The following is a 24,978-nucleotide window of genomic DNA, read 5'->3' on the forward strand; positions in this document are numbered from 1 at the left end:
ACACTATTTGGGAATCTGTAAAACTCCCCGTGTTAGAACCCCTTTAAGTGGGAGAAAGCCCAAAGAAGAGCCTGTTATTAACGGAACACTTCTCACACAAGGTCAGAGGTTACACAAAGTATGGGATTCTCAAGTGTTTTAATTTGTTGTACTGTTGTACATGTACAAGGAATCTAACAAGTGGATATCATTTCACTGCTTCTCAATTGATCAGCAACTGAAAAGACAATTAATAGACTAGGGAACGTATAGCACCGTTGTTTGCTAACATTAGCAAGCAGTCACCTGGGAGAAAATGTAACTGTTTAAGAAGAAAGAAGAAAAGGACAGATGATAATCCTGGCTAACGGTGATGTTAGCTAGGTAACAGTAATGTTAGCTAGCTAGCTAGCGGTAATGTAACCTAGCTAAAGTTGCTGTTTGATAGGAACATGTTGAATGCTAACATTAACAATTGTCTCTGACCTTCAGCGGCTGATCAATCAAAAAGGGGTGAAATGGTAATCACATATATGACCTTTGTTTATAGGATTGGAAAACATATAAGACTAGCAGCAGTGATAAACAACAGTATTTGAGCTTGATGCCATTGTTTGAATATGAATGACATTTTAACTTATTGAACACCATTACGCACAAGCTTAAGTCAACCTTTCAGCACTTTCAATTAACCAACTCACTCATGGCAAGTAGTTTTTTATATTTTCATGAATGTGCAGTCAGGCTAACATCTGTTATTTACGCCAGCATCAAGAACCACACTCCATCCCCCACATCCACCCACTGTACTGAGACTACAATCTGCAAAAACAGCTCGAGTTGTAATGAAGATTTAAAACATATTCAAAAGTATTCTTTAATTGAAGCCTATTCCTGCACACTAGACTCCCTCATCAGAATGCTCTCCCAACTTTAGGTGAATGATTTCAATTCATAAAGGTAAAAGAATGATTAGAACCAAACAGTGAGCTGGGATTTGGGAGCTCTGTAGGTATTTTCAACAACAAAATTAGCACTTGGGTATGAATTTCTTGGTGTATCTGAGTAAGTAAAACACTGTTAGTCGAATATTTACATTCTTCATATTTCATTAATTTTTTGGTTAATGTATGAATGACCCCATTGGTTTGTAATTCATACTCATAAATAACTCCAGGTTGTGAATGATAAGTACAGATGATTTATGAGACCTGGTCTTAAACCACAAATATTAGGTATGTTCACATCCCTCCCAGGTGGATGCTCATAATGACTAAAATATACCTGCAGCATAAATTTAAGAGCTCAAAGTTAATGAATACAAAATCATATTTTCTTACAGGGCCAGATATTTCACTATAAGCCATCACCCCAGCAGGCTGTTACTATGGGGGATGTATAAGAAAAGATTTAAGTTATTCTCCCTGTGTTACATAATTAGTGTGTTAGATATAGGATAGACTTTGATAGTTTTTTTTAAACAGCACTGTCCTCTGTTGGTACTGTCTGCTGAACTGAATCACCTGATCATAAAGACAACAGTTAAAAAAAAAAAAAGACACTGATCGGAGTAAAAAAGTTCGGTAGCTCTTTTCATTAAAGTCTCTTGTTTAATATTAAATACAATACTCTCTATAAACATTACATTTATCCACATATAAAAGCATGTGTCACTATTTACATTCAACCATTCAATAGAGCCCTATCATACAGACATCAAGATTCTCTTACATTTCTTTTTAATCCTATCTTAGAAGTGATTGTCACAGCGTTTTCTTCACATTCATTCATCTGCTGTTATGCTCAACAGCTGACAGACTGGCACCGTCCCTAGAAATAACAATCCCTCACATTACCTTATTGCTAGCTCATCAGAATATTAACACTTACAGCTGCACAAATGCTCATAATTCCATTTTGTCCACAACTCAAAGATTCATTTTAAGTTGGTTTAGACATGTGAACCAAACCTGCCATATAGATTTACAGGACAAAGTAATGATTTTCATTGAAAAGGTGTATAAAGTGATGCACTGACATTCATTATGTCTGAGATAATTTGTAATATAGAAGTGCACAATGATGTTGCCCTTTTCAGTGTCATGATGTTTGTATAAGGTATAACATGTCTTTGGACCGTGCAGAAGCCTCTAACTCCTTCTTATTGGACTACAATGACCTTAAAAAAATAACACAAATAGCTTGGTTGCTGATTTAGAACCTTATTTTGCCACTTGAACACAAGAGTGACCATGAGTTTGTAGCTATCGATGCATTCATTCCTCCACCTTGGTTTTCCTTTTTGAAGTCTTGGGTTTGGGGATGATCGCCTCTGCAGGTTCTGGGGAGCCTGGAGGATCACTGGGCGGGCTGGGGGCACTCTCCACATCGGGTTCTGGCTCAAGAGGCATGGAGGGGCTTTTGGAAACTCCTGAAAAAGAAAATGTTATCTAGAAAAAGGGCTTTTCCTTTAGATCAGCACACATTGAAAAGCTTTTCTGGGTTCGTTCCTATGACATGTGCTGATCATTTCCAGAAGTATAGAACCTGATAAGTACAATAAGGACACACTGCACCTCAATACAGCTCTGACCATCTACGGTTACAGCCAACACACATGACAAATCAAGTTTGTGTGTTCCGTTTCTATGATAATCTCAGATTGGGAACTGCAGACTCATGGGTCAGAGTCCACCTTTATTCAACCAACAGCTCGTTATAGCAATCAGTAATATTAGAGAAAAACATGGTCACCAATATCAAAACCACCTCTTCTAGGCTCATTGCAGGGCTCGTCCGTTAAATTACAAATTTAATGCACCTTGAGAAAGTGTAGAAGCCACAAAATCCATCAGGTGGATGATTAAGTTTGCTTGTTTAAATTCTTCAATTGTATTGCACAAATAAAAAAGGTAATATATTTAAATAATGAATTTAATTTACAGTCTGTGAGCTGTTACAGCATAGCAGTGACTGACTCCAGTTAATGTAAACTGTACTCTAATAATAAGTAATTTTTGGGGTTATTTTTGCCTTTATTGGATAGCACAGCTGAAGAGAGACATAACATGTTGGGAGGACAGAGTGGGGGATGACATGCAGCAAAAGGCAAAAGTCAGACTCACACCCATGGCCACTGCAATGAGGATTATAGCCTCCGTACATGGAGCGCGCAACATAACCACTAGGCTCCGCGGCACCCCATAACCAGCATCCCTTACAATAAACTGATGTTATACTGCCTCACAATAACTTATCTTTGTAGCATATTTACAGGTGTATTTGTACAGTCACAACAAGTTTGTCGTTATAAACTTATTGTTGGTTGTTAAGTTGATAGATTGTTGGAGCAGTTCTGTTATGTATGACAGCCACTAAATATGGATGCATTGTTCTGGTGTTTACAGCTAAACAACAGAATGAGAAAACAGCCCACAGCCTCTTGAGAAGAAAAGCACTCCTGTCCTCTTACATTTTAAAACTGTTAGCTGCATTTATCATTACAGAAACCTTAAGTTCATTAGACTGCAGTACCTGTGTGTTATTTTTTAAAAACTCTTGCGCTATCAACAATATATACTGGACAGAAGCTAGCATTTTTCCCATATATTCCATTTTGCCTGGGCCCATTTGTTCAGTCTGCTACAGTCATGCAGACAAGAAACTGTGAATACAAAAAAAAGAAACATGTTCAAATTGGACTTTTGGTTCAATGGAGGAAGTGGAGAGTGTGAAATTTGTCATCACCTGCAGTGGAAGTGAAACACTCGACTCTACTGATGAAAAATGTGTTTTTTTTATATCCTTCTCAGTTTGAGTTTGAGGTTAGCACAACTTTAAATGCACAGTACATTTTGTTTCCAGGTGTCTTAATATAAGAAAACAAACAAAAGTAATTGATATGTTGTGATGTAGTGTTGCATCTTGGGAGTTGTTGTCTTCATTGTAAAACCATAAACACTGATCAAATCTATCTTGATGATCAGTCTATGCTTTTTTAACCTTTTATTTATGTTATGTCAGATCATTATCATGTAATCATTGCAAATGGCATACTTTAATAGCTTGCATTCACTTTTTTTTTTGATGAATCATCAGTTCATTAGGAAATAGTAACCTTAATTAAAACCAGTGATGTCTTAGTGTGACAGTATGAAACATTTGGGAAGATTTAACTACACAATTCAACAATATAAATAACATAGTTCTAGTTGTATTGGGTGTTTTAATGCCTTAATGTTAAATATTATACCTTCCACAGAGCTGTGAGCTCTGCACAGTTTCATTAGTACATGACTCAGAGCGGAACCTTAAATCAAACTCCAACTCTAAATTGCCTCTGGCACTTATAGAAAGGTCAAAGTGAAAGCCAAATAAGGGTGACTTTATGTTAACTGTCAGATCTTACAACCTACTCTGGAAGTTTGTACCTGTTGGAAGCTGTATGTTCTTGTTGTAGCTTGCAGCTGAAGACATGGCCTGGCCCAGAGCTTGGTTGGTTCCCAGGGGAGCACCAGGGGTTTTGGTGGCTGTTGAGTTTGGTTTTGACTTGGAGTCCTTTCCAGGTTTAGTCCAAACCAGGCTCTCTGTCACCTGCAGGGCAACGCCCATCTTCTGAGCCATGTCTATCAGCTGTTAGTGAGATGCAGGGAAAGACTTAAAACATATTGAATGTCCTCAATGATTGAGAATGAGAGATCAACATCACTGAATTATAAAGAACCTCGGAATCAAATTCAAAGTTGTTGCTGCTGTCTCGAAGTAGGTTGACTTTCCTCTCCATCTCCTGATACTGATCCAGAGCTCTCTTCTTTTCACTGTGATTATAGAGGAAGATGGCAAAGTTCAGGTTGACCAGAGGGTTGGATCTGTAGAAGAGTGATCAATAAGGAGACAAGGAAAAAAGAAAGAGTGATTAAACTACAGATTCAGACTCATGCACAGAGTACTTTGAAGGTGAAAGGCACCAAAGTGGTGAAAGGTATGAGATGGACTCACTCATCCATTGTCACAGCTTGTTCATATGCTCTGGTGGCATTTTCTTCATCCTCCAAGTTGGTCAGAGCCACTATTGAAAAAGAAATTCAACAAGATGAAGTCATTCACATTCAGCGTGTCCAGCCTGTTAGATACCTCGTAATTGTTCCCACCATTTCCGCCACAAATAATCAGGCTACCCTTTAAACATGTGATCAAACTGTGACTTATTTCTGCGTCTCTCTGACTTAGTACCTGCCAGCAACATGTAGAGGTCGCCCATACGCGGGTTCAAGTTGATGGCTGCGCTGAGGAAGTGGAAAGCTGAGGCATACTGCTGCATGGTCAGGTGTACCAGTCCCAGGTTGTACAACACTTTCCAGTCAAACGGAGACAAGTAGTGGGCTCGCTTCAGGCAGCTGATGGCCTGCGGGAGAAGAGAGGTGGAAGAATAGTCTTCAGCCGACAGAACTGTTTGACAAGTGTCTCAATAATATATGATTCCATACAGAACAGACGGATTCAGAACAATGGTAGAAATATACTATACCACCAATGTTCTCATCTTACTGGCTTTCTTATTCACAGTTATTTAAGGTAGCAGGTCTGCTAATTAATATCAGTCTCGGCAAGTAAACATTGAAAACACATTTACAACAATGCAGTGATACATTCCTGAATTATTTTCCTGATGCATTCAAATGTTCCCTTTCCGGGATTATTATTATTTATGACTTATTAGATCGTAAAATACTGACGCATCAATGGATACTCAGTATTTTATTTTTGCAGGTGGTGAAGTTGGAATCACACAATTTTATCCAGAATAAAGTTGGTCAGTTATTTCCAGTGGTTCCCAATGTAGAGCTCTGTCTCTTCAAAGTGTCACAAGATAAATCTCAGTGGTTGTCGGATGATTTATGGGGGAAGGATAGAATGGAAAACAATATCTTGCAACACAAATCTGAATTCACCATTTGAAGTTTTCTCTTCTGTTTACTTTGTCTGTCAAATAATGGAGCAGTTAACCTCTCGGGGTCTCGTATTCTTCTCTAAATGGAACCACTTTAAAAGTCTAGAAGAGAAGTTTATACTTGTTGGAGCTGCTGAAAGTCATTTAGACCTGAAACATGACAAGAAATCCTCACTAGACCCTGCTGCTTTATACACAGCCACAAATCAATGGTTTAATATGAAGTACAATGTTGTATGTTTAAGTTTATTATATGTTTTATGTCACACTTAATCTGACAATCTCTTTTAAGAGTGACAGATATCCAACCCAATGAAAAGTGTTACTCACGGCTACATATTTCTTTTTTCCAAAGAAGCACATGCCAATGTTGTTCCAGAGCGGAGGATTCTCAGGAACAGCACATGCTGCCACTCGGTACTTGTTCATGGCCACATCAAAGTCACCATGAGTCTGCATCATGCTGCCTGCAGCCAGGATGGCCTGGGAATAAAAACAATGATTAGAGATGTATTAGAGGAAGATGAACCCTTTGAAACGGCACATGATGAAAGACGGATTACACCAGCTGACAGACAGTGACCTTTTATTTTGACTTAACCCATTTAAATGAAGTCCAATGCACTGCCTTGAGATATTTTTGTAAGGAATTAAGTTTATATCAAAGCTTAATGTTTGTTCAAATAACTACATACCTTGTAATTGTTGGGGTCAAACGTGAGCGCATTCCCAAGGTGAACAAAAGCTTTTTGGTATTTTCCAAGCTGGAAAAAACAGGACATGGAAATTATACATTTACTCCTTTTAAGATGTTTCCAGCAGCTACAGTAAATGTCACTCTTATCTTGTAAAGCTTGTCACTTTGTACACATAATTAAATCCAAAAGGTTATAAATGAATTCTCCTACCTGTAAAAACAGCAGGCCAAGAGTAGTCAGCAGTTCAGTATTCTCTGGGGAAAATCTAAAATGAAAACATATGGAATGAAATATGTCACTTTCTCTATGCCTGTAATTAAATGTAATGCCTGCAATTAATCCAAAGTAAACATAGTTGATATTCAGGGAATCTGCTGATTATTCAATCAGGGTTTGATTCAGCATAATTGTGCAGTATTAATTATAACCTGCTGCAGGACCATGTGGTTTGAAGTAACAAATGGTAGGGAAGAAGCAGATGAGAATTAAAACAAGATTCACAGTGGTACACCTCATTAAAAGCAACACTAGTGTTGGGCCAACTGATTAATTAATTTAACCCCAACAGGAGGTAGATGTCATAACTTCCATAAACAGAAACTAATGTCTATTTTTTTATTTACACCACAGCATAATGTTTAAATATTCAACATGTCAAAAGAAGCGACAATGAAGAGAATGTATCCCCCCGACTATAATAGGCCCCAGGTTCAAATGTGGCAAGGTTGGAGCTTTGAGTGAGTTTGAAGGAGAGCTCTTATTAAAAATGAGCTCCAAGGACTGAGGAGCATTAAATAAATCAAGAGGCACCTCAAAGTCACCACCCTTCTCTGAAACCTTCTCTGAGGTGTCATTAAGAAGGCGTGTCATGCTGAGGCTTTTTAATTACTTACACTTATTCTGATGAGATAACCCCTTTTTTTAGTCCTGATAGAAAAATATATTCTCAACTATAGTGTCTGTGCAGAATATCATATGACTAGAACAACTGGATAATTAAAGGAAGAATGTGCAACTTTTTGATCCAGTAGAATATCGCCTTTGAGCACCAACATGAAACCAAATCAAACTGCTGTTTGGCTATGGTTTGGTTATGTTATTCTTCTTTTCTCTATTCCTTGACTGAAACAACTTTATACGCAAGGGGATGAGCCGGCCTGCCTTCCCATCCATGTAAACATGATGTAAACACAGCTCACACAACAACACAGCCAGCTGGACTCGCCTCTCTCCCTCATTCTACACAGTCATGACTCAGAGAGACATTTACAGAGGATATACTTGATTTCTGCTAAATTTATGTGTAAAATGTTGCACATTCTTCCTTTAAGTGCCTTTAACATCTTCTCAGTGTCGAGTCCAACAATGTCCACTTTAAATTGTACTCACTCCACTGCCCTCTTGTACACCTCAATGGCCTTGTCAGTCTCTCCAGCCAACAAGTGAACCTTTCCGAGCATCATGAAAGTTTTGTCCTGTTTGTTTATCTGGAGAGCGATGTTCAGATGCTCTTCAGCCTGTCAGATAAATGAGATCACAAGTATCCAATCACAGGGGAATTAGTCAAGTGAGTACTTCTTTGGTGTTGGTGAAATAGGCATACTCACATTTTTGAAGTCTTTGATGAAGAAATAGCACAACCCCAGATTATGACTGATCTCCTACAGGGAGAGGATAGTTAAATTACACGCGGGGCATTTGGGCACTCTTAATTAAACAGGGACAGATAATGCCTGAGCTACAATCCCAAATATGGCATTAATTGAAGACAACAGCTCTGTGGAATAAGAAATGTACAGTGGTGTTAAATGCAAAACTTTAAATGTTAAAAAAAAACGTCTATGATTTTAGAGGTTTCAGGGTGAAACAGCCCTTGATGCGTTTGGGGAGTGATTTTTGGGTGAATGATTTGGAATGAGATGTTTGGCCCACTCAACACTTTTTCTTACTAACTGTGACAGAAGGCAGGAAGTCTACACTAAAGTATTTATCTTTATTTACCCAGTCTTTCTCATTGAGCCTCGCAGCTTCATGGTAGAATTCAATAGCTGCTTTGTGCTTTCCCAGGAGAAACCTGTGGAAAGAATAAACAACAATAAACCATAAGATACATTTATCAGTCATAATAACTGCATGCTGAATAACTGTTCTTCAAACCCTGCAACATTGGAAAAACAGTCACTAGGGTTAGATTAACTTTTTCCCCACAGTATTTCTGGAATAACGCTGTGCATTTAGGCTGTTATCATTTTATTGTCTGCCCTCTTAGTTAACGGAGAAGGGTTAATGCACCCTCAGCTCAAGGAAAGGAGACTCACAATGATCTGGCCACTTGCTTGAGATTGTCAGCACTGCTGGGATTAAGGATGCCGCAGTTCTGAAACAGCTCGAGGGACTGTTGGATCTTGCCCTCCAGACGTAAGATTAGTGCTGTGGAAAGAAATAAAGACACAAAGAGGGAAGGGGATGTTAAACTCCATGAGGAAGTACAAAAACCCACTGAAATCAAAGGCACAGCAGGGGGTCCCAAAAAGCTGATTTTGAGGCACTAAATGATGTATGGGGGAGTGTGGGCGCCAACTAGCACAGAGCTTTCATTTGATGTACTTATTAATTAACATCAAACATGTTCAAATTTAAAAGAAGGTTACTACAAAAACTGCTGCTCACCTTGAACATAAATGGCATATTCACACATGCCATTAGTCTCCTGCAGTTGCTCTTTGATGATCGCCTGCATGAACACAGAACAAGAGACAATTTCTACAACTGAGTTGGATTTTATTGATGGCGATTACTGCTACAATAAATGACTGCTATTCTTGTTCAATTCTAGTCTAAATTGATTTGGTTTTTAAAATAATATAAATCTAAGCTTGTTACACCAGCCAGGACTTAATTGATAAAGAATTGTATTTTATCTTGTACTGTAGCTCTTTATCATAACAGATGAGGGCCCTATTTTTGTATCAAAGATGCAATCACCACAAACAGGACTCATGGTTTGTTTGGCAAGTTTAGTATTTTCCTAAAATTGAAATAATGACTATGTCCAGCTGTATAGTTCTAGGAGCGTGTAGGTGGGAGTAAAGATACAAACAAGAGGGAGGTTTATAAAAATGATGCACTGAAAGCCAGCTGTTGGTATTTTGGTGGAAAACGTGGCTTAGAATTTATGCTAAGAGAGAATACCACACAACCACATCGTCTTCTGTTTTATTGTCAAACTTCTGCAAATTTGATGAATCTGTCAAACAGAACAGTCTTAGTAGTTGGAGTTAATGCACATTTAAAGCTGCATGAAAAAAATGCATAAAAAGGTCCCTGTGCCAAACACTTTCTCACTGCAATTGCACAAATAAAATAAGGCATGTTTTTAATTATTGTCTTAAAACATTTTGTTTTCTAAGAAAATGTAAAAAGGAGTAGCCCTGTAACCCGCCTTACAAGTACAGGCATCTATTGAGATTACATGAAGGAATTAGTGGTATAATGTGGGAATACACAGGTCAATACAGAGAATGATGCTGTAATAAAGCTCAGAGTCAGACTACAGGTATTCATTATCTTCATCGTGTCTTAAAGGTCAATCAGACCAACACTGAACACAGATAGAGGTTTAAAACTGAGGAAACCACAGGGAGTGTGAGTGTAATGATGGAGACACTTTACCTTACAGGTGTCATAGTCTTTGCGGATGTAGTGTTGGTGGATTAGCCAGTTTCTTCGCTCCACAATCGGAAGCTCTGGAGCTGGGAGGAAGAATAAATTAAGATGAGAAGAATATGATGCTGAAAATCCCAGACACTTCCAATTCAATTACCCTGTATTCTTCAAACAATGTCTTATTGAGTCTAAAGCTATATAATTCATCGTGAAAGGTGTCCTTGTTTAGAAGGCATTATTAAGATTTAAGTTAATTCACCAGGCACTTGCTGGCAAACAAGCTTTTACTCACAAAACACAACCCAAGGCTTAGAATACCAAAAGTTATGCACTTTTTGATGCTTTTTAATTAACAGTCTTTTTTTTTATTTTGCAGCTGAAAATATCACCTCCCCTCTGCCGTCACTTGCAAGTCTTTGATCTGACAGTTAACACAGATGTTAACACTTCCACCAAAAGAAAATAAAAAACAGTGCGAAACCATAATCAATTCACCAATCCGCTATAAATGTCACCTTGTAAGCAAGTTTTTCATCACAAACAGAAACACTGCTTTTTCCCCCGTCACTTTTCTTATACCTCTGCAGGTTGAGATATTCTCCCCGTTGCCAGGGCAACAATGTCTCTTGCAAGCCAGGTGCTTGTGACAGAACAGAGAGAGTGTAGAGTCAGACTGAAAGAGGGAGGCTGGAGGTATGAGCAGCACAATACAAAGCCGTCTTTAAAAAGGGTTAGGTAACCTCAAGGAGCCAACCACAATGCTCCAAGTCTTTTTCCCAGTGGAGTTCAACATTTCATTTCACAAGGAAGCAAATGTAATTCCAATACGAGCGGGTTTGATTCTGGTAATCCTGTTATCTTGCACCTACTACCTTCCTGCGAGGCTAAAAATAGGTTTCAAGGCAATGGGAAATGAAGTGCTACGCTTTGAGTCAGCCAATGACATTGGGGGATATCATTAATGATCTGCCTGTGTGAAAAAATACAGTGTGAATTATTACAGTAAGGCTCTCTTCTGTTTTTATCTGTCAGCACTTCAAGCAGCAGTCTGTTGATTTGCCGCCAGAACTGGAGCCTCTTCCAACTACTTCAACGAAATCCTCTCCATCGCTAAGTGTGAAACTGCATGGGCTTCACACGTTTGCCCCGTCAAGATCCAGAATGGCCCTATTTGTAGCACCCTAATCCTCTTTCTTCCTGCTGAGACAGCAATAATATGCTTGTCTCTGGGTTTCAGCTGTGGCCCTGTGGTGCTCCAATCTCCACATACACAAAAGCAGGGCGTATTTGGGGCGGAAAGATGGGATACATGGCTGACATGTATTACTGCAACCACTGTGTGAAATAATGGTAGGAAGGAGAAAGGCGGAAGAGCGCAGCATGAGGTGCCCTAAATATAGTCGTGTGGAAAAACTTTTGCCCAAACACAGGATTTTTCTCGTTGTAATACTTGATTGGGCTAATTCTGAGACAGATTTGGTTTCAAATTGCCTTAACCATCTGTGTAAAGGGGATACGAGCAGAGGAGCAGCATGCTGAGATCAAAAGACACATGCAGAGATTGTAATGAAAAATATGATGAAAATTATTTTGGGGAGTTCTACCGCAGAAAACTTCAGAAAACCTTGGTCTTGTAAAGTGATTTGGTCTCATAACCAGCAGCCAACACTTGCTCTCCTCCAAAACATGTCAGAATTTGAACCAGAACTTTCCTGAAGAAAAAAAAAAGACTAAATGCGGCAGATTGTAACACCAATGTTAAGAAAATTGTCAACTGAATTCTACAACAATTAAAACATGCTGTATAAAACAGAAACACAACAGAACAGTCCAGAATTGGACTTATGAGAAAAAAATGGCTCACCTTTTGCTTGTATTGAGGTGAGTTAGGGACACATCTTTTTAAAACATAGTTAAAATTCTAAACTTCATACAAGCTATGGACCTTGAGAAGCCAATAATTGCATACTTTTACAAACTTTATACATTGAGTACTCAATACCATGACTATGAACTCACAGTTCCCTTTGGAAGATGATTATGCATCTTAGATTCTTACAATATATATCCCAGTTTTTTTTTTGGAGTCCATGCCAATGCATTTGTCTGGAGTATGTTCTTAACGCTTTCTATACTGTTCAGTGTTTAACAAAGGCGTAGGAGCCACAATGTGTATTTTTACCTCTGTTGATTATTTTTCATGTTTTGCTCCTCATAGGTTTGATATCATTTCCAGTAATTTGCAATGGGCATGGTTTTATGGTACTTTATTTTTTACCTGTGTATTAGTGTGGCGGGAGGCGAGACAAAGAGGGTGAATTTTCTATTGACCGTTTTGGAATATTTATTTAGAATTACATTTTTATTCGTTTGTTTAAGATATCAACAAACATATCTGGACTTTTGATTTTATTTTAATACGAACAAGTCACATGTAAAGGCCAACTTAGTCTCTGTGCGACATTCTCCAATCCGCCACAATAATAGGCAAAGTGTGTTAAAAAGCAGAAATAAAAATCCTATGGTTTTTAACTGTAGAGGAGCTTTTAGTACCCTATACTCATACCGGACTGTGCACTCTCTGTGCACCTAGAACAAATATATTCTTTAATTTTTGCTTTTATGCCCTCATTATTCAGTTAGCTTATATAATATGTATGTACTTTGTCTCCTCAATTAAACTATGAATGCAACATTAAGGGCTTAAATGTCATAGATCACTGCATAATGATACAACACGACACAAAGCAAAGCACTAATTACTCTCATAAGACCATCAACCCTAGCAGTGCTTAACTGGTGAATTGCAAACAAAGCAAAATAATTAACTGTTATATAGTACATTAGGTTCATTTCAACAGTAGGACAATGTCCTCAATAGTCTACAATGTCTTCACAGAGAAATACGTGGAACACAGCGTAGCAGAAAGTAAAGATGGCTCTTTCCTTTTAGAGACGGTAGAAAGAAGGGTAAGGCTGACCTCTGCAGGAGGACTAGTTTTAAACTCCCTCTTCTTCTGTCCTCCACCAGTTACAGACAAATAGTCAGACAATACTGACAACATAATGTGTTTCTTTAAGGAAACTGGGCTTGAAGACTTTTTGTGAGATGAATTGCAAATGTCAGGTGTCTATATACCTTTGGGTGCCCGACGTTTCTTGGCCTCTGTAGGAACGGTGAGCTGAAATATAAGATATACATTACAAACAAAAAAATAGTAACAGTGCATGTTTCATAGAAATGCTAAATACACACTAATACACATGTATCAGTGTCATGAACAGTGTCAAGCAGCCAAACCCCTGAAGTGTCTTTAATTTTCATATTACTGTAATAGGCCGACAGAAAGACACCTCAGAGGTTGACAAAAGGTTTAAAGCTAACTGCTGCAACTGATTTTTAATGTACATAGTGCTGCTTGCTACACAAAAAGGCACTTCCAAATGGCACACGAATAAATTCATCCCAAGTTATCCAATATTCACCATAACTAGAATTTTTGTATTTTATTCATAGTATATTAGGGCTGGGCGTTATTACCTCAAATCAATATCACAATTAATTGAACCTTTTACCTCGATTACGATTAATGATTGATTATTTTGTTGTTGTTTTTTTGCCCTCACAGTTGACTGAGGTGGTCTACTGTAAATATGCTCAACTATTAAAGCTGGGATATTTTTTCTACTGAAAGAGTTCAAATATGATGAACTACTTTGTGTTTATTTATTGAATATTTTGAACTTAAATCAAACCATCGCTTGAAATCAAAACAACACATTTTAGTTTTGAAGTAGAAATTAAATTATCTAAAACAGTAGAAAACAAATAACTTGCATGTTTTGCAAACAGTTTTTCCGCAGAGTTTACATTTGACTTTATTTTTGTCCGGTGTCGTCTTCCCTGAAGACAAAATGTGTCCTAACGACGGACATTGCTTCCATAACACGGATTGGACATGTTGTCACTTGACTCTGCCCTGAAAATAATCAACAGGGGCAAGATTATGTCGGTAAGAGATTCTGAATGTTGGTTTCGATTAATTTTCGATTGACTGCCCAGGCCTATAGTATATGATCATGTTGCAAAATAAGTTCTACAATTAAAAGAGTAACATTAACATTGAGATTCAGAAACTAGTATAATTTAGTTTATGGAAACTATTACTAATAAGACAAAGTCTTGTTGGAGAGGCCTGAGTTACCCGTGAATTTAGGGTGAGAGAAAACCACGCACTCAAACTGTGCAATATTAAATTATGGTCAGGGAGGCATAAAAGACAGCTTTTCCTGTCATTTCAAAAGCTCAAAACATTTAAAACCCATGGAATATTTTATGTTTTTAATCTTGAGATGCAAAAACATGAGTTTTTGCAAGAATTTGTAACACTGACAAGCTGATTTTACATGAATTTAATTTAATCAACGTAACATGTAATGTAAGACAATCAAAGACACTGTTTGTATACAGTTTTAAAGAAAATGATACTTAATCTTACTTTGTCCTGTTTAAAACACTAAATGATTGTCAGAGAGTTGAATCAAAAGAACAAACGTAAATCCTTGCATTGCTGGTGCCACAGACTGACTTCCTTACAAACAACTCTTTGGTACTATGTACAGAAAGGTTGACAGCATCATGACAGTGGGCTGTGATTAAGACGCCTTGTGTGCAGGTAGATATGCGCATGCGCAATCCCAGTGTTACGCTTCAGATTTTTTTTCTTCTATATATTAAGACTCACTTGTGGATTGTTTGGAGAGCAGCCACTGACGTTTAGCTGCAACACTGTAATAATATGTCTCAAATCAATCACATCGTCGACGCTGGACGTTATGACGGTAATACAAAGAGGAAAGTCAAACAGAGTCAGTGCAAAGCAGGACAGTAAATAACGTTACATTACATTACGTGTCCGTGTTAAGCGTGGGCTAATTGTGGTCAACAATGCACATTCGCACTGTTACGCTATCCACGCAGTAATGTTATTAATCACTATGACTCTCTGACTTATATATATTTATATATATCTCGTTGTTCAGGGAGATTAAAAGACAAGTTGCCGCTAGCTGTAGGTTAATTAACTTAGCTCAGACTTAGAATTGGTTAGCCACGCAGCTAACAATCAAAATACGGGCGCTGTTGAAAGGTTGTCCAAAAAAATATTTCGCTACCTTTGCTCAGCAAGTGTCACACTATGGATTCCCAGAGAGGAATATTTGCGTTCACTTAAAGCAAACGAAAAACTAGCTTTGAGTTTGTACTCACCGCTGTGGATCTTTCCTCGTCCGCCATCTTGGGATGATCAACTCTAGAAGCTGTTGCTATGGATACAGGAGTGGAACGCGGAGGAGTAAGCTTTGTGTTTACAGTCTGCGCTATTAATGAGCGTGTCGCCGACCCACCAATCCAATGTTAAAAATTAGACTTAATTATGTGAAAAATTGCTCATATTGTCATCATATTGTAAAAAATGGGACCGATTAAAGTTACTTTTCAATAAAGTATGGAGGCTTAATAAGCTTGAACTAGAAAACATAGCCTACTAAGCATTTAAAGTTTTAATAATTTCACACTGTCATATCATTAAAGAAGAATCAGACTGTAGCCTAGATGCTTAGATTAATATTTTTTTCTCACAAATGTGTATAGGACTGCAACCTATAACCTAATTATTTTAAACATGTAGCCTATAAACTTTATTAATAATGAAAAACAAGTAAGAAATAGCTTCATAATTAGGCCAACTCACAGCCCACCTTATGCCTTCAGAGCGCAACACTTTTCTCCAAACCTCAAAATATTGAAATAACATTTTAGTTATTAAGAGATTTAAAAAAAAACATTTGGGGAACATTTAACTGTAAAAAAGGCATATTTGGCATGTTAAAAGATAAATAGACTAAGGCCTCCTGGTTAGAAATAGTAATATTTGATGAGCTCTTTATACTTCAACAATAACTGACCCTTTGAAATAAATTCAATGAGGTAAAAAGTTCAATTGGGAGGAGAATAAGGACATTTAAAGAATCACTGGAGTATATTCAGAGACTGACATATCCCTCTGGGGTTCATGAGTATATCATAATAACATCAAAATGATAGGCTACAGATTCTTTTTTCACTGTGACATCTGGTATTGGTACATTTGGTCAAGCAAAACCATCTTTACTTGGTAGGCGTACACATGATACTTTTCAATAAGATCTTCAATTGAAAAGAGAAATCATATTTTATTCAATGTTAAGACTTAGAACCTATTTCTGACAAACAACCGACCAGTACATGTTTTAAATACCAGTATTTACAACAAACCTCAATACACATTGATCACAGGGAAACTTCACCATAAAACTATTTTCTATAAAGACAAAGAAAATAAGACAAAACATTTACAACCGACAGCCTTGTGCATCAATCCCCACAAAAAAATCAGACGATTACACTTGCTTAAAGGCACTGAGGTACACCTAAAGAATGTGATTGATACAGGGGCAAAGGATTAGAAAAGGACAGTATATATATTCACAAATAAAAACATGAAAATACTAATACCTACAAACATGTAGGAGTAGCTAGAAAATACAAACTATCTGCAACTATCTAGTAACACTTGACTTTGTCTGCAGTGTAATAACTAACAATACAAAGTCAAAATAATGAATATTTGACAGATAAATAAAAGTGTTCTTTCTGCTCATTATCATTCTTTGTAAATATATAAAAACTCTATACTATCTCAGCAACTTGGTCAGTGAATCTGCGCCCTGTATTCCCTTTTATTACAACAGGATCCATGGAAACATAATGGCGTTCTTAAAAAGTCAACATCAATTAAAAATGAAATAAAATGTGCTATCCCAGTTTTCTTCATTTGCCCTCAGACGAGCTGTTTACCTCACTTCATCTTAATCAGTTTGCAGATTTTAACAGTAAAAAAAAAAAAAAAACCTTCATCCCTTCACCGTCATTAATCATCAGCTCCGCCTATACAGCACTATAGATACAAATCAAAAGAGCAACTGTGTTCATCAGCAGTTTTACATGTAACAGGATGTGTCTCATTTTACATGGCATACGATGAGTGACCTGCAAAGAAAGTCACTAGAACATCTGAACTTGGTCGTATAAAGCGTACTGTCGGAGTTCAAATGTTAAAAAGGCAGAAAAATAATACTCATGACAATCTGATAGACAAGTAACTCTGTAACAATCTTCATGCTGCTGTGGGGACAAAGATAGAAACAAACATTATGTGATTTGATCATTGGTTGATTATAAAACAATCTCCAGTATTTTAAAATATCACCCCAGCAGTACTGAGTGTTTAATTTAATCTCTTAGGCTTCAGTGTGTTTCTACATCTCAACATGATAGAAAAGTCTTATCATGAAAATCCCCTCATGCTTTGCCGGCATTTTCAACATGAAATGATTTATAAAATTTATTTTTCACTAAACCTCACCTCTTTTGATTTGTGCACAACATGATTTCACACTCGTATATCCTTGGTCTGCTATGTTTAATGCTCTCCTGATGATATATAGTGGTCTGATTTTGCCAATTTTGTCTCTCCTACTCTGCCTTATACTTACCATCAGTTTGTCTTAATCCTACAATACATCCAGAATTGTATTACAGCACAAATTAACATGCTGTGTACTGATAAAGGTTGTACAAATATTCAATAACAACCAAGACGTTTACAACACCACATCACGCATCACATTGCTGATTTTATGGAGAGGAGATTATCCTTCTTCCTAACTTGTTTTCTGGCTCTGTTCATTAAATAATCAGTCCCCCCCCCCAAATCCCCCAAACTAATAGAAGAATGTTGGTTTATGGCTCCCTGGTATGATGGTCAGATCAGAGACTAGCCTGAGGCACTGAGGAAGTGGAAAACAGTCTAATTTTCCTGGTTCCTGCCAAAGGCTCCCTGAGCAGCAGCGCTGGCAGCGCTGGTTGCTGCAGTCTGAACGGTTCTGTTGGTCAGGACTCCGCTGGAGAACTCCTGCTGGGCCTTGGTGAAGCTGGCCCCTGTCCTTCTGTACTTGGAGTGGACCTGAAGGGATAAGTGACACAGATTAGGGCACAGACAGGTATCAATGTGTTAAGTTTAGGCCAATGGTTCTGGTCTTGTTTTGTCCGAAAGTCAGGAGGATATATTAAAAAAAGAAATGGGCCATACTTAAAGCAGGTGCTGACTCAGGTTTTTTTTTTTTTCTTCAAGAATTTGACAAGATTGCAACATACTCATTTGGCCAGTTGTACATGTTTTTTCTGTCTTTGCCATGAACTGTTGCGTTAATATCAGAGATTTAGTGATTAGTTTAGTGATTTAATGTTTTAATGTTTATATTCCAAAGCTGTATTGGTTCAAGATGCAGACAAAATTTTTTATTTATAATCTTAAAGCTTTAGGATTGTGCTGGCTTTGACAGCTGGATGCTCCAATACTCCACATAGTTACATAGAGTGCTAGTGTCTGTAGAAAAAGAACAACAGAATTAGGCCCTGTGTCCACCTAGAGTTCTTTTCTGAGCGCCAGCGTCTCTTTTCATGAGTAGAGAGCGTTTGCAGCAGTAGACGGCCGCCTGCTGAAAAATCGCCGTAACCAGCGTTTTCTTTCCCCTTTATTGCGCAGCCGCTCTGAGTGCTTTGAGTTGAAAATGTTACTTTTCAGAAAGGTGCTGTTAATGCCACTGGCGCTCTTTTCAAAATATCTGATATTCTCCGTATTTTTGTCCCCTACAAATCGTGTTTTATACTAACTCTTTGCTCCGTGTCTGCTGGGGTAAAAACGATTTCAGATATAAAACATACAGTAAAAAAAAAGAGTTACTGAGCCGTGTCGGTCATACAGCAGCCGTTGTCAACAGACTGTTGTCATAGAAACAGGACGGACGTGCAGCACTTTCATTCTCAGCACACAAACGCTTCATTCAAGCGCTTCTGAATGCACAGCCAGCGCTTTTCTGCCCCGGAAAAACTTTAAGTGGACACAGGGCCTTAGAATTGTGTAACTTGAGTAAAATCTCAATATTAGTATTTGAACATAAACATACCATCTTCAGTAGGATTACAGACAGGATAGCGTTTACGGTGAAAAAACCAGCCACGACCATCATGACCACAGCCACAGCCAAGTTTACGCGGATCATGCTGATGGCTGCGATCCATCCACTGTTGACAAGAGATACACAAACAAACAACAACAATTAAGAGTGAGTGTGTTTAAATAACAGCACACAAGCATTATAGTAGTGTGACAATGACTGATTCAAACAGTATCCTAACCTGAGAAAAATTATTATGAAAAGTTTGAAAAAGTAAATGATGGAAAAGTAAAAGGCTTAATAAATATTATATGGTGAAGAAAAGAAACCCAAAGGGAAAAGTCCCACACTTACAAAGCAGCAACCCAGACAAGTTAAAGCAGCAGGAATCTGTCAAAGAGATGCCAGTGAGGAGAAACACAGCAAGAAGAGACACACAAACACAACCAACATTTAATACTAATGAAGATAGAAACTGGTTGTTAGCAATGAATGACTATCTCATGCATTTTGACAACACCCTCAGACTGTCACCAACATGCAGATGAATATTCAGTGACAAAGGTTTCCCCTGGGGCGCTCTGGTAGTGGTTAATGCGTGTGCAAAATGTACAAGCAGGTGGCCCGGGTTCGAATGCGACCTGTGGCTCCGCTCCTTTCCCGCATGCCATTCCCCATTCTCTCTCTCTCTCACTGATTTCTGATTTCTATCCACTGCACTTAAATAAAGGCACAAAAAGCTAAATAAAAAAAGGTTTCCACTGACCTGTTTCCCCATCTGGGGATCCCTACAGTCTGAATGACGTACACCGCCACTTGGAAGAAAAAGACAAAAAAGAAGAAGAAGAAGCTGAAGGAGCTGTCCGACCTAGTGAAGGAAACAACAGGAAAAACCAAGTTACTGATATAGAACTTTTTTTATCCTTTAGGAACTTTATATCGTGTAAAAGCATCAATAGAAACACAAATAATAGCTGGACAGACTGAAAACAAACAATAGGCAACCTACAAGTACAGCTTTAAGAGTTTTCTGAAGGGTAGTAGGTGTCTAGAAGTCATAATCATTAGAAAGGAGAATTTAAAAGTCTCCAAATGTTGTGTTCTAGTACGTACATAAAATGAAGTGGAGGTTTAGGTCAGACCATACGCACTTAAAGACCAAAAATAGTCTTTAAAATCTTTTATTTAGTATATACAGTATTATGACTCTACTGGAGATATAAATTATGTTTGAGATGCTTATTCTCTGACAAGACCAGAGTCCAGAAGAATTTGTTTTTTTTTCAGTGGAAAAAAACTATTAAAGTTCTTAACCATAAGAAGAAATAAATTACAAATATTAAAATTATATGATATATTCATATATCTCCTACATGCACAGCAAAACATTTAAACCAGTGTGGTCGGTAATGCGACGTAGAGAATATTTCATCATGATCGTACCTGAAGGCCTTGTATACGGGCCTGTACCAGCAGATGAAGGACACGGGGGTGAAGAGGACGAACCAGAGGATGGCGAGACCAAAGTCAACACCACTCGCGGAGTCTGCAGTGAAGTATGCCAGACAGGCCAGCACGTTGAGGAAGAGAGTGGCACTGTGGACTTAAGAGACACACAAGAAATCAAACACATCGTAGACATCAACCCTAAAGGACTAATGCATCACAATTCTTTTCACAGCTAAAAAAAAAAAGTATTTTTCTTATAATCCAAAAGAAGGCCATTTGGAAGAGATTTTTGATAAAATCAATAATGTGTGACAGAAAATAATAACACAAACGGTTTTTAAGGACATACAATTGAAATGAATAAATCAACGTTTTACAAAACCTTTCAAATACAATGAGATACACTGTCCTCAAATGTTAAATCATTTTTATATGGAAAAATGTGATAATAGGCAGCACAAAAAATAATGATTGTTGTGGCTGTCAAGTTTTAAAAATGTTCCATTCATAATGTAATAATCCTATTGTAAACTAGGGGTTAAATGTTGTAAGTGATTATTGTATCTATAGAAGATTTCGTGTTGTGAAGACATTTTTAAGTCTACAGGAATGATGCACTGTGGTGTGCATGTAACCATGGCTGCTACAGATGTCAATTATAAAATTACTTAGAATTGTTGTCATACAACATTTATAGATATAAACATTTGTATTGAGGAAAAAGAGCTGCTTGCATGAGTACATACACATCCAGAGGTAGTACATTCTCTTGCAGATCCTGTGGTATTCCTCTGGGATGTCCTCCTCAAAGTCCTGATAGAAACACGGCTTCACAGGGGAGAAACTGGGTAGAGGGGGCCAGTTGTTCTGTTTTTCTGAAAGACAGGAACAACACAGCTGGTTTAACATCGTAACTGTCAATCCTTTAGTGTTTTTTTTTCATAACATCAGGACTTCTAATGCCACTTGTAAAAACAACTTGAACTTCTCACCGCCAGTGCTCGTTCTGCCTCCATTCCTGTTCTGCAGCTCCTGCTCTCTCCGCTCCAGGTCGGCTGCTTTCCTCTCCAGTTCCTCCTGCTGTTTGATCAGGCTAGCCTGGCCAGCAGCTGCATTTTCCTTAAGGGATGGAAGAGCTGCAATCTGAACACTGTGTTCAATATCATCCCTGCATCACTAAAGCTCCCTGCTGCATTTTCCATCTTAGAGGATTTGTTATTTGAAATCCATGAGCTACACTACATCTGATTTTACAGCTTTTTCAGCTGTACAAGACAGAACATCCTGAGAAAACTATGATATCCTAGTTTTTGTAACCATTAACTCCAACTATTAAAGGCACAGTGTGTAGATTCTGGCACCAGGGGGCTCTCAATCAAAAAAATACCAAAAGATGACGTTGAGGCTGGCGGGGAATCATGGGAGTGATTCCTTCTGCTACTTTGTCGATTAATGCATCAGTTTGTAATTCTCTTAATGCTCCTAAGGTTTTTTTTTACAATCCTGTAAAGCACTCTGATGTGCTCCATGTATCATTGGTGTTTTATAAATATACATGCCTTGCCAAGACAAATTTCTAGTATGTGAAAAACATTGTCAGCCATAAAGCTATTCTTTTCTGACTTGCTATTAAAGTTGAATTGAAGTCAAAATACTAACGTCAGTAGCACTAACATACAATTTTGATTCAGAATGGAAATAAGCCTTTATGTGACAAAATATTAAACAAGAGAACTCTTGCAAGTGAATTTTTAAACAATAAAACTATGTAAAAATACATTTGTTAGTCACAATTTCAGTTTAGGTGGGGCTCTATTTCTGCTACAAGCTTATCACTCTTAAACTTAAAGATGTATTTGTTCTTGTACTTATCGATTATTTTGGACATTTAAAGCTCCTTTCAGCTACAAAACACAGGTGCACTCTAGTAATTCAATCTTTACTGATATATAATGTTAAAATGTAATGTTCAGGTGCTCATTTCCTAGCAGTTAGGTCGCGCCCCATATACAAGAGCTACAGGACGGCCTGGGTTCAGATCTGTCTGTGCCCCCCCCCCATCTCTAAAAAAAATATATATAAAATGTAATGTCACATGGTACATATACATCAGACTCACCTGTGCACTCTGCTCCATCGAGGTCTGAAGGACGGCCGGTTGTGAGGAGGCAGCAGAGATGGGGATGGTCTTACCAGAATTGGTTCCCTTGGTAAAAGAAGAAATACTGATTTTTAACTTCCAAAAATTACCTCAATATGACGAAAGAACACTTCATCACATTCACAGTTAGAGTAAAAACAGAGGTACGAACCACATCAGCAGCAAAGGGGTTGAACTCCCCCACGTTTTCAGTGGCTCCACTGGTGGCTTGTGTGATGGAGGCATCCTGAAAAACACATTGAATAGATTCATGATGTATCCCTGAGAAGTAACAACGCCTCTTCAGTGATATGAGTTAAATTGTGTCCCAGAGAGTGCAAGCAAGGGCCAGGAATGTTACTTGAATGTTTTGTTATTTCACACCACATAAACTATTCATAGCCTCCTGGCACTAGGGCACATTTATCTCAGTTAAAACCGTGATATTTACAGTCTGTGGTTAAAACACAATTTCTTAGGTGTGAACGAGCACACGGTACGTTTTCTTTTAGTATATTGTCAGAAAGACATATGCTACCCTGCAAATGTCTTCACCGTCTGTAGCTTTTACATCACATTGTATATTACAATAACTTCTACCCAGCGGTACACAAACATACTGGGATGTAATTTATAAACATGAAACACTCGCATAGTTCTCCATATGAAACAAAGTGCACAATTATTTCCGGCTATATATATCTACCCGTATGTATTTATCAATGGCGTGTTTAAAATGAAAGTCGGTTGAAGGCTTAATGTTATAAGCAGACACCTGTTCTGCTCACCTGCGCAGGTTAATAAGCAGCCTACTACGTGCAGTGTTATTAACATACAGTTTTACACTTTAGAAAAAAACCTACTCACAGACCACAACGTGTCATAAGACATTATAGTGACGATTCTTGGCCAGGAAATACTGAAGCCAAACCGGGCCAAACCCAGCAACCAACCAAACAGGTTTTGGTTACAGCATATCTCTTTCAGTCTTACATTTACAGAAAAAACGCTGCTAAAAACTCGGAAACAAAACAAAACAATCACCTGAAATGGATTAACGTCCACGGGATCAGCGAAGGGGTTGCTTTCAAATCCCGACATTGTTGAGGAAAGTTTGTCTTGTGTGAAATAAACAACGACAGTCCCCGTGTCCCTGTCGGCGTCTGCTTCTCCTGACTGCTTCTGCTGTGACACAGGGCCTCTGCGCATGCGTCGGTTGAGGCGAGCGTCACGGACGGGGAATGGGAGTGGGGGGGGGGGGTTGGATTTCCCAGTGCCAGTCGTTATCAATTAAAGTTAGTTTACCTTTATTTTTAGAGTAATGCAATTTATTTCCATTGTGCAGTTCTCGTGACAGTCAGTCTGCTATTAAACAACTTTTTTTTTTTTCTTGAAATAGGACCCAATTTGTTGTGGTCAACATAACATGCAAAGTGAGAAAGCCTATTTGTAAAATTTCAGTCACGTCTTCAATGGTTTTAAGATGCTTTTGGGTTTTGTCGGAATTATGGGAAATGTAAAGGATAAAAAAAAAAAAAAAAGAAGATCCTTCGGAACATTTGAAAGTCTTATATTGCCAACTAATTTTCTCTTTGACAAAACAGAAGACACTAGAACTTGTTATTATTAAAACTACCCGTCAAATTACGTTATTAGCCTACACATCGTTAGATAACAATTTTTCAAATAGTGCACCTTGAAGTTGTTGCATTTCAACGACTATCTATGGTTGATTTTGAAAGGTGGAAAAACATGTTTCAAATGTGAAGGGAAAAAATGTATGTACCCACCAAGTTTTGGCTACATGCTTTTGTAGCTGTTACTTGAGTTCATTATATTGAATTGCAACAGGCAATTTCTGTTTATTGCTGTACAGGTTTTTAAGAATTTCAAACATGATGTACATATTAGAGCCATGAGTCACCAAATTTATAACAATTCTCTGTTTGCCCAACCCTTGTGTATACTAAGTATGAATTTTCTATTATTTTCGTCATATTGCTTTCATCTTTAAGATAAATAATGTGTTATTATGA

At 37.9% G+C, this 24,978-nt stretch overlaps 2 protein-coding genes across 2 annotated transcripts; both read right to left on the bottom strand.

Moving 5' to 3' along the window:
* Positions 1-1,570: 1,570 nt before the first annotated feature.
* On the bottom strand, positions 1,571-15,627 carry bbs4 (Bardet-Biedl syndrome 4). Its single transcript, XM_020637652.3, has 16 exons — positions 15,563-15,627; positions 13,433-13,475; positions 10,300-10,379; positions 9,298-9,361; positions 8,946-9,057; positions 8,629-8,701; positions 8,235-8,288; positions 8,017-8,144; positions 6,838-6,892; positions 6,625-6,693; positions 6,260-6,412; positions 5,212-5,383; positions 4,978-5,047; positions 4,703-4,847; positions 4,410-4,611; positions 1,571-2,410 (listed from the first exon to the last, which is right to left on the bottom strand). The coding sequence occupies exons 1-16, from the start codon at positions 15,587-15,589 to the stop codon at positions 2,256-2,258; spliced, it is 1,602 nt and encodes a 533-aa protein (XP_020493308.1). The 5' UTR covers positions 15,590-15,627; the 3' UTR covers positions 1,571-2,255.
* An 880-nt stretch (positions 15,628-16,507) lies between these two features.
* Positions 16,508-24,166, bottom strand: scamp2l (secretory carrier membrane protein 2, like). The gene is made up of 9 exons (XM_065952739.1): positions 23,987-24,166; positions 23,115-23,189; positions 22,922-23,008; positions 21,795-21,921; positions 21,549-21,677; positions 20,797-20,956; positions 20,120-20,221; positions 19,363-19,480; positions 16,508-18,359 (listed from the first exon to the last, which is right to left on the bottom strand). Exons 1-9 carry the CDS (start codon positions 24,149-24,151, stop codon positions 18,204-18,206), a joined length of 1,119 nt encoding a protein of 372 aa, XP_065808811.1. The 5' UTR covers positions 24,152-24,166; the 3' UTR covers positions 16,508-18,203.
* Positions 24,167-24,978: the final 812 nt, after the last annotated feature.

This window comes from Labrus bergylta, chromosome 3, assembly GCF_963930695.1.
Source record: "Labrus bergylta chromosome 3, fLabBer1.1, whole genome shotgun sequence".
Lineage (NCBI taxonomy): Eukaryota > Metazoa > Chordata > Actinopteri > Labriformes > Labridae > Labrus > Labrus bergylta.